This window comes from Corvus kubaryi, unplaced genomic scaffold (genome assembly GCF_017639235.1).
Source record: "Corvus kubaryi isolate FWS band 111438036 unplaced genomic scaffold, C.kubaryi_AGA036_p1.0 74, whole genome shotgun sequence".
NCBI lineage: Eukaryota > Metazoa > Chordata > Aves > Passeriformes > Corvidae > Corvus > Corvus kubaryi.
The window spans coordinates 17,512,970-17,527,557 of record NW_024582061.1 but is presented as its reverse complement, the minus strand read 5'-3'; the positions used below and the strand labels follow the sequence as shown (position 1 = coordinate 17,527,557).

At 48.4% G+C, this 14,588-nt stretch overlaps 2 protein-coding genes across 3 annotated transcripts in view; one reads left to right on the top strand and one right to left on the bottom strand.

Moving 5' to 3' along the window:
* NAGA (alpha-N-acetylgalactosaminidase) overlaps positions 1-4,055 on the top strand; it is a 6,225-nt gene extending 2,170 nt beyond the window's left edge. Inside the window, 4 exon segments of the mRNA XM_042050916.1 lie at positions 1,049-1,210; positions 1,677-1,874; positions 2,081-2,224; positions 2,449-4,055. Coding sequence (XP_041906850.1) covers positions 1,049-1,210; positions 1,677-1,874; positions 2,081-2,224; positions 2,449-2,628 — 684 coding nt within the window. The 3' untranslated portion in view covers positions 2,629-4,055.
* A 683-nt stretch (positions 4,056-4,738) lies between these two features.
* WBP2NL (WBP2 N-terminal like) lies at positions 4,739-14,584 on the bottom strand. Of its 2 annotated transcripts, none has more exons than XM_042050922.1 (8): positions 14,477-14,584; positions 11,355-11,463; positions 10,672-10,807; positions 9,105-9,197; positions 8,097-8,315; positions 7,579-7,707; positions 7,180-7,256; positions 4,739-6,287 (listed from the first exon to the last, which is right to left on the bottom strand). In XM_042050922.1, the coding sequence occupies exons 1-8, from the start codon at positions 14,533-14,535 to the stop codon at positions 6,240-6,242; spliced, it is 870 nt and encodes a 289-aa protein (XP_041906856.1). In that variant the 5' UTR covers positions 14,536-14,584; the 3' UTR covers positions 4,739-6,239. The 2 variants fall into 2 exon arrangements, with proteins under 2 accessions (XP_041906856.1, XP_041906855.1); XM_042050921.1 differs by having other exon boundaries at positions 14,453-14,550.
* Positions 14,585-14,588: the final 4 nt, after the last annotated feature.

The window sequence follows — 14,588 nt, the reverse complement described above, 5'->3', positions numbered from 1 at the left end:
TCTGTCTCGGTTTTGAAAGACAGGTGTCTGCTAAGGAAGGCAGAGGCCCCCTTGAAGTGGCAGATATAACCCCTTTTCCCTCCAAGTTATTATATTTTGAAATCAAGAGCCTTTAGGCGAAGATGTGGGAAATAGGAATAACAGTTCTTTACTATATATATATATATGTATATAACCAGTCAAACAAAACAACAACAACTATGGCAGTAACAGCAATCACAAACCCAGTCCCAGCCTTCTCGGCTGTCAGGCTATTTCCCCTCGGGTGCAGTTCCGCTCGCAGCCGGCAGGGGCGCTGGCGGCTCCCGGTGAGCAGGGCAGGTGCGATGGTTCCCCCGCGGCTGCAGGGGGCGCTCCGGAGCGAGCTCGGGAAACCCGCGGCTCTGGTGCCCTGGGATCCCGGGAAGGGATGGAACAAAGGCTTCACAAACCCCTGGGCAGCTGATCCCGGGCTCTCAGGAACAGCAGGCTGAAACAGCAGGCTAGAACGGCGGCTGGAACGGCAGGGACGGACGCAAATCCCGGGTGGCAGGCGAGATGTATCCAGATGGGAGAACCCCACGGACGCCCAGGCAGGCAGGGCGAGCAGGGCTACAGCGTAGCGAAAGCTCGAAGCAGCAGTGGGGCAGGGCAGCCACAGCCCGGTCTCCAGCAGGGCAGGGAAAGCGGCTTTTGGGGTCCCGGCGTTGCTTCCAGCAGAAAGAAAGAACGGCCAAAAAGAAAGAAGCAGCAGCTCCTTTCTCTGCAGCTTCTCTCTCCGGACGCTCAGAGCGAACTGACCCCACACCCAGGTGTAGACAAAGGAGTAGCCAGGCCCGCCCCACTCCCCTTTTTGTCTTTCTTAAGTACAGCTATTTGTCCCCTAGCAACATGCATATGGGAGAAAATTCCTTTAACAGGAAAAAAACTAAGACTAAACTAAAACCCCAACACTTTCACACACTTTCTGGACAGTGCAGCCCTCAACAATTAACAGTGCTGCCCCTGCTCCCCCACCTTGCAGAGCAGCTCTTTTTTCCCTCCTGCCTGACCCTGTTTTCCTCATCAGGTGAACTACACCATCCTGGCAGAGATCTGCAACCTGTGGCGTAACTATGACGACATCCAGGATTCCTGGGACAGTGTACTTTCCATTGTGGACTGGTTCTTCGCAAACCAGGACGTGCTGCAACCGGCAGCTGGCCCCGGTCACTGGAACGACCCAGACATGGTGCGGCCAGGTGGTGGGTGCTTTGACCCTGTCTGGGGATGAGGAACTCCAGGGATCCCCTTCTAGGGGTAGGGCAAGGGAAGAGCTCCAGGAGCAGGAGCCCTGTTGCTGCAGAGGCAAAGCTGGTGTTGCCCTTGCCAAGCTGTGGGAAAACCCCGTGGTTGCAAAGAACCCTTCACCACCTGAGTTTACCTGTCAGGTTCTCCAGATGTTCTTGTCCTTCCCTGCACAGCCTGAGGGCAAATAGTGGTGAAACAAAGGATGTTAATGAGTGCATTTGAATGTATGGTGCCAGCAGGGATGAGATATCCCAGTGGCTGTGGTGGCAGTGGTGGACTGCTTAAGGGGAAGCAAAAGTGTGAGGTTTCCCTTGTGGGTCCCTTCAGGAAGCAGCATCAGCGATGACAAGCAGACAAGTTTCTAACTTTCTTCTGCCTCTTCCATTTTTTCACCGTCTCCCTTCCAGCTCATCATTGGAAACTTTGGCCTTAGCTACGAGCAGTCACGCTCCCAAATGGCCTTGTGGACAGTGATGGCAGCTCCGCTCCTCATGTCCACGGATCTCCGCACCATCTCCCCCAGTGCCAAGGAGATCCTGCAGAACCGCCTGATGATCCAGATCAACCAGGACCCCCTGGGAATCCAGGGGCGCAGGATTGTCAAGGTTAGGGGGAAAGCAGATGCATTTGGGAGAGCAGACAGAAGTAGCACAGAGTATCAAAATAAGGAGGGAGAGTGCAGCGATGCAGAGAAACAAGAGCAGGAGAGCTGTGGGAGTTGTGGGCCTGCTGGTGTAGCAGCTCCACAGTGCAGAGTCAGAAGTTACACTGGTCCTAGCAACTCTGCCTCACCCACCTATCCCCACCCCAGGAGAAATCCCACATCGAGGTGTTTCTGCGCCCGCTGTCCCAGGCTGCCAGCGCCCTTGTGTTCTTCAGCCGGAGGACGGATATGCCCTTCCACTACACCACCAGCCTGGCCAAGCTCCACTTCCCTGAGGATGCTGTGTATGAGGTGAGTCCCATGGCACATGGATCCCCCTCTTCCCAGATCTCCACGCATTTTGGGGGGAGTGAGAGGGAGTACTCTCACTCCGTGCCTCTGGGATGAAGGGGCAGCTGCCCACTGGGTCTCTCTCCTGTTGCTCACTGCTGTGCCCTGTCCTGCTATGCCATGTCAGTGACCACAGCTGGACCCCAAGATGTGGAAATGCTGGTAGCTCCATCTCTTTCTTTCAGGTACAAGATGTGTTCGTTGGGAAGATCATCGGGGCCTTAAAGACAGCAGACAACTTCTCAGTGGTTATTAACCCCTCAGGGGTGGTGATGTGGTATCTCCGTCCCATGGCACTCCCGGTACAACCCTGGCATGTCAGACATCAAGCCCCTGGCGAGGGTTTCCGCCCAACCCTTCTGTGACAGGGCCCAGGGGATGGGGTGTGGACAGTGCCAGGGTGAGCTGTGAGACCCCAGGGCACGTGGCTCTTCACTACACAAGTGCCTTCTGCTGGTGAGCCCAGCAATGCTGGGCAGTGAACATCCCCTGGTACCAGCCTAATGATGTCTGCTCCGTCTGCATAAATCAGGAATTCTTGTTGCCCACTGCCTAAGGGTATGCAGAGCATAATTCCTCGCTAATTGCAAAGCCTTTTGAGATCCTCTCGTGGAAGATGCCATACAAGTAGAGCCCAGCCACTACTGAAGTTTGTCAGCTCTGACCTGAGAACTTCATTGCTTTGAGCTGGATGTTACTGACTGCTGCAGGGGCTGTTTGAACTACACCTGTAGAAAGGCTTTGGGTGCTTTTGTATCTCCTAGGGTTGTGACACGCCCTTCTCCCTTTTCCCCCACCCTCACCTTCCAAGTGTGTGATGGCGTTAATGTCAAGGATCAGACTTGGTCACCTTCTTTCTTTTGCTATAATCAGCTTAGTTTAGAATAAGGGGCTGTCAACAGGGTTGCATCCCTCCCATATATCCCCACCAGGAGCAAGAGCTCTTGGAGGCATAATGGTCCTGTACAGTGAGGCTTTGCTTGCAGGCCTGATCCTGCTGCCACAATCCTAGAGGCCAGCACTACTTGAGCCTAGCAGGGGTGCTAGCATTGTGTTAAAGCCCCTCTAGTAGAGGTTTACAGCAGAGCAGAGCAAAAATCTCCATAAGCCATGCACGACCTCAGGAGCCATGCTGTGGTACGCACCAAAAACCGCAGAGCCATAGCATGTTGTGTAGGAGTGCTGGCAGGAAGATGCTGATACTCAGTTGAGGTGGTCTTTTGGGTTGGGCAAATGGTCACAGGTGCCTCCAAGCTGAAAGTTGCATCCTTCTTGCTCTAGAAGGGAATTTCTGCTAAAAGGATGATCAGGTCCTACTCCAGCAGGTTGAAAATACAGGATTCCTCAGGGAAAGGCTTCTTCTCCCAAGGGCACCAAATCCACAGCTCTATTCTGAGGAGGAGCCTGCACTAATAAACTGGAAGTGAGTGTCAGGAGAGACTCTAAAGCCCTCAACTGCTTCACCTTCATACAACAGACTACCTATGGAGGAGTTCTAGATGACACAAGATTAAGCCTCAGACTGGGGAAAGATCACGTTAGATTAGGGGGGGAAAAAAAAAAGTTCTCCTATTCATCTGTGGGAGGGTTCCTGGTCATCTGCCCACTCTGATTCCTACAGGACCAAATGGTTGATTCTGGCCCCTTCCAGAAACTGGGTGCAGGGTCAAAATACTGAACACAACGCTTGCAGTTCTAATAAGGAAGAACTTGCTAAAAAACAAGGAGCTGGCTTTGTTCTTGGGGAGTGATTGAGGCAAATTGATATTGAAATAAAGGGAAGCAGATCACAGACTCTGTCTCATGTTTTAGTGTTGCTAGCTACAGCTGCTTGGTTAATGTAGGATTACAGGGTCATTACCACAAAACAGGAACAACTATGCTAGGAACCAGAACTGGTTTCCTGTCAGAACCTGGACTGATGCAGAGTAGGAAATGGCTTTCCAGTAGTTACATCATTCAGCAGGGCAGCAGCATTCCTTGGCACAAGAGAACACAGATTTTACAGTCCATAGCCAAATGCCATTTTCCCTATCATATATTATTTTTCCATTGCTGGAAGAAAAATTGATAGTGAGGAGTTTCTTTTAAAGACTTTAAAGGCCTTCCCTCTGGTGTAATGTACATAGAAGAGATGCTGTGAATGCGGCTGTAGTGAGTAGCAGTGTGGTAACATGGCACCTGCTACATGCAGCGATGGGACATGAACATGTGCCAGTTCTGGATACCTGGGCATAGCCACAGGCACCAGCCAGCCTTCCACCCTTCCCAGGCAGCAAGGATAAGCCCCACCTTCTTCACTCCCACCAGTTACTTGATTCCAGGTCCAGCTTAGCCACATACCAGGGAGAGAGAAGTACAGACCCACAACTGACCCGAGGGAGCAGCAGCAGTGGTTGTAGTTCATTCCAGCCTTCTGTGCAGTATGCAAGAATTAAGGTCAACACAACACAGACACAACAGTGAACTGGCAGATAAAGATATCAACACTCCTGTATTAAAGTGCAATTCAAAAAGTTACAAACATTCATGGTTGATTTTTTTTTTTAAATACAGAGTTGTTAGAATATCTCTAACTCAGAAAAAGTATTTATAGATAGGAAACTTACTTCCTCCCCCCATGGAACTGCTTTAGGAATTCATACTTTTAAGTTGTGCAAACCTGACTTGCAGGAGAGCCCTGCCATACAGGGAAGTAAGAGGGAAAACACTCCTTCCCCCTTCTTGTGAAGGTAGGGAGGCTGTAGGAAGAAGTACAATCACCCTATATGTAAAGGATCACAAGGGTCTCCACCAGACTAGAGACTCTTTTCAGAGCAGGTTTAACGGCACTATGTCCTAAGGAAAAAGGATAGGTTGTGGCTGAGCAGACAGAGTCTCTGCAAGAGAACCAAGCATCAGTAACTCCTACCCAGACAGCAGTTCCCAGCCGAGGGCACTGCACCTGTGAGCAACCAACTGGGATTAAACTGCCCACATTGTTCAGATGTGGGCACACACGGCCTGGCTCCAGCAGCTGACGGAAAAGATGAAGGCCAGTTTTACCCGGGGAGGTAGCACACAGCGCAAGTTTGCTCAGCAAGAGGGAGCCAGGGCTGCAGGACTTGTTTCCTGAAAAGGCTAGTGCCAGGTCATCTTCCTAATGTAACATATTTTGCTCCAAGACAGGCAGCCTCCTGTGCAGCACTTGACTCCATTATGTTTGAAGAACGGCTGCTTGACACAGGATCATTGCGCAGAGATGGGGCCTGCTCGGACAGGGAAAGGAAGACGGATCCTCAGGCCTGCCAGTCTATGAGCTCACTGCCCTGAGGCACACCTTTGTTTGCTTCTCTATCCAATGGCTACAAAGGCTGATTGGGGCCCATCCCCTTCCCTCTTTCGTAGCCAAATGCTTCAGCATTTCTTAAAATGCACTTCTCAAGGTCATCACCCCTCAACTGTTAGTCCAGGAGCCACACACTTCCAGCACAATACCAGATTTCCAAAGTCCCATCTCACACTGAATTGTGCTAGAACTTAAGGAAGTTTAACACCTTTCTAGGGCACCCGAGGATCCATGCAGGGAACCCCATGGCTCTCTACACCTTTCCTCCTGGACAGTGCTTCAGAAGTCAAAAGTTTGGCATTCCAAGTTGTTTTACTCCAACAAGATCCCAGAGCCTTCACATTTTAGTCCTAGATTAGTCATGTGATACGGTTTAATAAGAAGTCCATCTCTCTCCTCAAGCCAATGGCAGGGCAAAAGGTTAGTCCTTCAACCCCATGAGATAAAGCAACTAAGTAGGAAAGTGCTGTTGTCCTGCCTTGTATTGCCACTGACTTAAATGTTTAAGGAGGGCAGGTGCTCAGCTGCCCAGCGCTATATCTATTGTAGAGAAACAGAGATCTAGAGATATGCTAACTTGAGGGGTACTAACAGCCAAATTGTCTTCAGGGAGAGAGAATGTGGGAGACTGGCTGCAATTTCCTTCTGTTAGTTGTTCTTCTTATCCTCAGGAGGTGCATAAGGAGGCGGCTGATCCTGGAAGGAGATACAGTAGAGTCAACAACCATGCTTGTTTTATGACCAGCTCTTTCCAGGCATTCCCAGGCTTGGCTCACCAGAAATGAGTGCCCTGCAGTGAGCTACAGACAGAGCCAAGTGCTATGGTTTAAGCTGTTATTTCATCACACCACTCCTCTCCAGTATCAGTTATGCTCCATGATACATACTGCCTCCACAACGTTTCTAGGAAAAGTCCCCTCAAAACCAGGTAACAAATGGTCTACTGCAAATGGGCCATTTAATCTGTTTTAACAGCCATCCTCCCTTCCCTTCCAGGGCTTTGTCCCTGTTGAAGCTCATAGCTCTGACCCAGCAGACAGCAAACCCTGGGCTGAGGGCCAGCTTTGCTGTTCCATCAGTCTCCAGCCTGCCAGAGCCAAGCAAGGTAGTCAAGGGCACAGCCAGACTGTCATGTACCAGATGGAGGCTACACACAACCTACTGGCTGCCACTGACTGAACAGTAAGAGATGTCCCTGTCTCCATGCAGCCCAGAAAGAGAGCAAAACAGAAACCCACATGCTCTCATCCTTAAGTGACCTGTTCTTTAACTCTCCTCATTTTCAGGCCCAATGGATGCAGAGAGCTCTGTGTTTCCTTTATGCCCATGCAAGTCTGTTATGCCTTTAGGAGTAAGACAGGTAGTAAAGGGCTGTTACTGCATCAATCTTAAGGCCTTCCTGCTTTCCTGACTGAAAATTTAACCAGCCTTCTTCATGGGATCAACATCCATGCCTCCCTCCCAGAAAAATGCATACTTTCTGTGCATGTTCAACATGAAGGTACACTAGACTTTGCTAGGAATGCAAAGCACCATCTCTAGTGACAGAGGAGGGAGTAGGCACATGAAGACCAGGCATGGTACTCACCATGGGCATGTACACGTTGTGTGGGTTGGCAGGGTTGTAATATGCACTGGAAGCAGCTTCCATGGCCTTACTGCCTCCTGGAAAGGAAGGAAAAGAAGCCACCTTAAATTCTGAGGCAATGGCCCCAGCCCCAGAGCCTTCTCCCCAGCCAGTGCTCTTCCAAGGAGGCAACAAAGGCCCAAGGAGCTGACAGGAACTGCAGCAAGCCAGCTTAGAATTCAGAGCAGCTCAGGAAAGCTGGCAAGCTGTGCAGTGCAGGGCTGAGCAGCTCCCTACAGAAGACGTGGAGCTCTTGCAACAACAGCTTCTCCACCCCATGCTGTGCCCATGCCACCCTTAAACCAAGTCCCCAGGCACCCTTTTGCACCCAGACCCTGGCAACCACCCAGTCCCATTTACCTGGCATCCCTGGGCTCACCCAGGCTGGGGGAGCTGAGGGGGCTGAGGGTCCCGCAGGAGGTGCCCCGGAGTAGGGCGGTGGAGGTGGCACGTACATAGGGTTCATGTTTGGAAGTGGTGGGTAAATACCTGAAAAAGACAACACCAGGCTGATGCTTTGGACCACGGATCATGGGACAGAGGGGAGAGAGCTCACAGGCCTGACAGCACATTAGCTGTGGACAAGAGCAGTGGTAAGGGAAGCTCCCCAGGCTTGGCAGGGATGCAGACAGCAGGGATCTGATAATTTGCTAATGCCTGTCATGTCAGCAGGCAATAATTCTCTACCAAGCACAATTTGCAAACCACATTTTCACGTAGCTAGAACTACAGCAACACATGGGTGTGATCAACAGCATGCGACAGTTTTCAAGGACAAGGATCCTTGCTGGAGACAAAACAACAGTAACCCTCATCGTACCACTGTCATTTCTTCACAGTTAATATCAGAGCCAGTCATCACTACACAACTTCCAAACCTGGAGTCTGGGCGTATGGGTATCCCATGGGCTGTGGAGCAGGTCCATAGGCATTCATTGGAGGTGGTGCATAGGGATATGGTCCGTTCGGTGGCGGAGGGGCAGCGTAGCCTCCCGGCACAGGTGAATAGCCCCCGGGGGCAGGCGGGGGGGGTGCATATCCTCCAGGAACAGGGGTGTATCCATAGCCAGGGTTCTGCAGAGGAACGCCACTGGAAGCTAAGGAACACATGTTTAGTAAGCCAGACATCTTTTCTTAAAACTAAATGTACAGAACAGAATGAAAATAGTCCTGTTAATGCAGCACTGTTTCCCTTTATCTAGATTCACTGTATAGTCCTGGCATAGCTCTGTGCTTGAAAAGCATTAGTCACAGGGTGCTAAAGAAAAGCAGCTGCAAAAATACAACCTCGCTGGTCCCAGTCCCACCACAGAGCTCCCACTGCTTGAAGAAAAGACCACTCTAAAGCAAGTAACAGTACAGTGTTTTTTCCTTTTTTTTTAAACTTTCTTTCTGAAAAAAAAATATTTTAAAATGCAAATTTCTTTAAAAAGGAAACTTTATCAGAAAAAAAAGGTACTTGCTCCTCCCTTTGAAAATTTTAAAAAGAAATTATTTTTTAAAACCTATTTTTCCCCTCTCCTAATGTGCACATTAACTTCTCCCATCTTACTACACTACAATAGAACTGAGCTGAGGGTAGATAAGCAAAGCAATTTTTCACCATCACATATTTCAACCTTTTTCCAGGAGAAATAAGGTTCTGTAGAAAAAGGTGGTTCACCTCAGAAGCTCAAACCCCAGAGTATTCTGACTGCACAAAGCATTAAGATGAAATAAAGAAAAAGGATTGGAAGGGAAACCAAAAGTTCCCCTGGAAAGAGAATAAATACTTTGCTGTGGAAGAGGGCATAGGGTACCTCTCTTCCCACGAAGTTCAGAACAAGCACACTTGCTTACTAGCTCAGCCAACCATGGGGGAACCACAGGATCTGAAAATCGCTTACCACTAGAAGCAGCTTTAAACATCAGCTGTCCAAACTCAATGGCTCCTCCACTGTTGAAAGTCAGTTTAAATGTCCCCTGACCTTCCCAGCCACCTAGAAGAAAGAATTAGAATGGAAGCAGACTATTAGCCTCCTCAGTACCAGCCAAGACAGCAAAATTGTTTATACTTCAATTATTTTTTTTCTTCTTTATTTCAAAACTATTTTGCATCCTATTATCAGGGAGAAAGAGTCATGGCACTGCTATCAGACATCCCCCAAAATAGTATCTCAAGAGGATCAGGAATTTATTTTTTTACACTTTAGAAGTTATAGTCATATAGAAGCAGCCTACTCTAGATACAATCCTGTTTTGCTCTTTCCTGAAAGCTTTAATGGAACCTAATAATGAACAGTGTAAAGACTGAACATTTGTTTCACTGAGGATTTTAACTGAAAGCCCTCAGATGAAGTTTTATTGATGTCCTCAGTGAACTACAGATCAGCATCTGCAACTCAAGCTAGGATTTAAATCAAATGCAACATCTTTAATCTCACTGACACACAGGAGCTGAGAGAGATTATTAAATGCTGAAGTATAATAGCAATTTTTAAAAGAAACCAATCAAGTAGGCGATGTTGTGCCTACTTTTTGGGTTTTGCTGGTTTTTGGGGGGAGGTGCTTTGGGTTTTGGTGTTAAAAATACATGTCATTTAAATATAAGATTTATCTTCCTTGTCTAACAAATTAGTATAAAGAGAGATAGTCTCTTGGGGATAAAGCAGAAATAAAGTACAGAAATATAACAAAAGAGTCCATCATGGATAAAGTCATTCTTTTGGAGATTCACCTTTGTAAAACCACTGTGTTAGTATGACTTCAGCCCAAGATTGTGGCTGATCCACAATCCCCAGAGGACCCAGTCACTTTAAAACATTGTTACAAACAGAAAGCAAAAAGCATAGACCCTCCAGATGCCATAAAAACGCACATCAACTAATTCCAGGGCTGAAGAGGGAAGAAATTTGAACCAGAAGCCATGTTTCCAATCCCGATTTCTCTTTTGCAATTCCCCTCCATGTTTGGTCATGAACACCACTCTTAAGTCTTACCACAGCTTCATAATCAAATTGGGATCAAAGCTAAATCAATGATGGACAGCAGACTCACAGATCCATATAAACCATACCCAAGTGGCTGCTGACTTTTCAAAACCAAAAGTGCTTGCTTATTCTAATTCTATCAATAGCATTGATGGTGACTTGGTCATTTACCCACCCTTCCAGGTCAAAGACAGGAGAAAAACAAGCTCATTCAAAAACTGAGTGAACTTGACAGCACCCAGCAAGACAGAAGAATTAAACAGAAGTCATCCTGGACAAGTCAGCTCCTGGCCTGGGGGCAGAAAGTAACACAGCAGCAGTGGCGTGAAGTGCAGGAGATGGAGTTACCTCAGTGTGGACACACCAGCTATACCACCCCAGCTACTCTGCCTTTCCTGTGCACATAAGCTGCCTGTCTGGTGTTCAGCAAAAAGCACCTTGTGATACTTGGCAAGAGTTCAATCTACAAAGCACAGGCACATACCTCCGGCCTCCGCTTGGATCTGTCCTTTGATGTAATTGGCAGAGAAAACAGGCTGCTCAATCGAGCATCCTTTCACCAAATAAAATGGCATCATGAAAGACAGCATAGGATCCTTGCCCTTGGACACAAAGATCATCTGCAAGACAGGAGGGAATGCTTCTGAATTACTTGAATTCAATAAAGAGAGTGATTGTGGAGTTCTCATTGTATCAGCATCCAAAAAGAGGATAACTTAACCTCTAGTATGAGTATGCATTGAGTTATTTCACAGCTTTAATACTGGGGATCCCCAACAGCTTTGACAGCACATGGCTCACTCACTTGAAGCACGTACATTCCAAAATAATAAACCACTTAAAACACACCTGCATGTTTACAGAGCTTTACTGTTCTGCTTTTTAAGGATAAGCTATGAGAGTTTGCAATGAAAGTATTATTGACTGACACATTATATGAAATATATTCTCTAGACAGTGACTTCCAGGACTGCATGTGCCTTTGTAGGTAAATGGGATTCTGACATAGGTATGAACTATCCCATTTCCACGTTTCCTTCTCCTACCTAGGGCTGTCAGTGGTTCCTTCCACAACAAAAATCCCTTCCTCTATCATCAACTAGGTTTCTGGTTTAAAGTTTACAAGATCCCTTGAGAAAGAAGCAGCCCTGCTGGCATCAGACTTACCCTGTAAGGGGTGAGATACAGCATTCCTTTCTTGGTGCCTTTGAAGATTTCAGGCTTGCCTGTCACGTCACTGAAGGAGAGTTCCACATCTTTACACTGTTTGAGAACACTGCAGGAGGAAATCAAGACAGGTTGGAGAGACAAACTCGGTAACAGCTCCAACACATACCCCTATCACACAGGGAGGGGAATAGCACAGCAAAACTCTAAATATTATCCCAAAGTCCTGCTGTGGGCCCTGCCATTTTGACTTTGAATAGAGAGGGATGATTTATGCAGAGTGGAAGAATTCATCCTCTCATCTGAAACAAGCCCTGCTCCTCCTTCACAAAGGGCACCTTTAAACAACAGGAGGTTTTCTGTCTCCAAAGTTGTCAGACTGAGGAATTCCACTCTGCACAGAAAGACCCTCAGCCCAAAGATCAGGGTACAGAAAGGGCTGAGGTGTCAGAAACCATCCCCTTGAAGCCAAGGTGTAATCTTAGAGCAATCCTCCCTCCCAGTCCATGCTCAAATCAAGTCCACCGCACTGGAAAATAGCACTGCTGTTAAGACCACACCCACTGTGCAAACTGAGGAGGTGGCTGCACTGAAACCCTCACTGCTGACCCTGCCTCACATGACTTACTCAAGTTTTTGTAATAAACAGAACGGTGCTAAGGAATGAAACAATGAGTCAGTGATGTCAGCAATAAGGATATTATTGTTGGATATCTATGGGAACATTAGCAGACACAAAGCCAGATGAGAACTGTGAACACTGCAGGGTCAAGGGTATGGAGGTGCGTGAAAAACTAAATGTATTTTCAGAAAAAAAGAGAGTCATCTTGGGAAAGCATGTCACTGAGTCTATGGTGCAGATCTAAGTGTACCACATAGTAAGAAAATCTGCAGGATAAACAAAAGAACTTTGGGGGTGATAAACCTTCAGCGTGTTACAGTGGCAAAAGACCCCGAGGTGCTTTATGGTTCAAGAGCATGGAAAACAAAGTGACAAAACCCTAAACCAACATGAGCCTGAACAGGCTGGATTTAAAATAACCCTTATGTACTGTGCTCAGCATACTGCAGAAGTCAAATAAAGTCAGGAAACTGCAATTCTTTGGGGAAGGGAGGAATCTGCAGGGCCACCATATGGAAAAACAACCAAATGCCCTACAGTTTGAGGTTCTTTGCTCTTTAGGGAAAAGAAGAACATTGCAGATGTATCTGAAAAACGCAGCTACCTGAGAATGAAGGTATTGAAAAGTCTAGCTTTGATGAGAAAAAAACAACCTGACCAAGAAATTCTACTGGGACATTACTTCATAGCTGAGCCAGATGCAGATTCTCAGACTGGCTGGAAGGGACAGACTTAGGAGACAGCAGAGCTCTTTCCATTTCCAAACTGCAAGGAGGAAACATTTATTCTAAGCTACATAAAACCAACTTTTTGACAGCTCTAATCTTACCAGAACACTCCCTCAATCATGTGCTGTAGCAGCATTTCACGTCATTTTGCCTCACTGGGAAGAATTTCTGTGTAGTCATTGTAATGTTTACTGCTTTGCAGCTACTCACACAAGCAAGTAACATGCAGCCACCACCACGGAGAGTAATTAGGCTGCTGAACCGGTCTGCACCTGCATGCCTGTCCAGGGCTGTCACAGGAGGCTGCGCAGCCTGTGGAACCACACTGCCCTCACCTGTGACTGAGCAGCACCTCAAAGAATGGCTTGAGATCATAAAACCACACAATGTTAGGGGTTGGAAAGGATCTTAAACATTACTTAGTCCCAACCTCCCTGCCATGGCCATGGCCACCTTCCACTAGACCAGTTTGCTCAAAGCATTATCCAACCTGGCTTTGAACACTGCCACGGCTGGGGCATCCACAGCTCGTCTGGGCAACCTGTTCCAGTGCCTCACCACCCTCACAGTAAAGAATTTCTTCCTAATGTCTAGCCTAAATTTCCCTTCTTTCAGCTTGTACCCATTACTCCCTGTCCTAGCACTGCAGCTCCTGATGAAGAGTCCCCCTGTGCCTTCCCTGTAGGTCCCATTCAGATACTGGAAGGTTGCAATGAGGCCTCCACACAACCTTCTCATCTTGAGGCTGAACAGCCCCAATATTGTCAGCTTGTCTTCACAGAGAAAGTGCTTCATTCCTCTTACCAACTTTGTGGCCTCCTCTGGAGTTGCTCAAACAGTTTCACACCCTTCTTATGTTGGGGACCCCAGAGCTGGATGCAGCACTCAAGGTGAGGTCACACCAGAGTAGAATACAGAGGCAGAACCACCTTCCTTGACCTGCTGCCCATGCTACTTTTGATGCAGCCCAGGATTCAAAGGGTAGAGAAACCTCCTTTAAACCAGCATGAACTCAACATGTCAGAGGACTTTCCTGACTGAAGTATTAGGAGTCAGCTCCTACTCCAAACTCAACACAACATGGAGCATATTTTTGGAGTGTAATTTTCCTACTGATCACCAGCCCCAAACCAACTCCTTTGATCCTTTTACTTCGATCCTTTACTGGACCTCGGGTTTCTAGGATTTCTCTTACCAGGATGCTGGGAGCATCCAAACACAACCAAACTAAAGCCCAAGTCTGTTAAGCCGGTTTGTCAATCCCCACTCGAGGCGAGAGCAGGCGTCGAGCAGCCGGCTGTGCTTCCATGGATAGGCGCTTCTCCGGGCAGAGAAACTTTGAATTCAAGTTCCTTACTTACGAATTCAAGTGATCAAGACTCCTACCTTAAGTAGTCTCTGCCTCTCCGACGTTACTAAGTAACCTTAAAAAAACCCCAATTCCTTGACTTTTACAAGCGATGGCAGCCTCAGCCTTCACCCAGGACGCCCGCCGGAGCGGCTTTAAGGACCGCCGAGCTTCCACAGTGAAGACGGGGCAGCTCTACGGACCCCAGCCAGGCCTTCTCCCCACTGCCCGCCCCAGCCCGTCCCCACCCTGCCAGGGAGCGCTTTAATAACGCAGACCCCAGGCCGAGCCGGGCCCGCGCCGCGGGGCAGGAAACGGGAGCTGCCCCAGCAGCAGCTTCCCACCACCGGGCCCCGCCATCCCGGCCCTGCTGAGGGGACAAGGGCCGAGGAGGACCCACCCGGCCCCGCGACCCCCGCGGTACCTCTCGGCATTGGGGATGACGACACCACCCTCCTGCGAGTGGTTCCTGTTCAGCGCCATCTTTGCCCCGCCGGCCCCGCCCCTGACCCGGCGGCGGCAGTGACGTCACACCG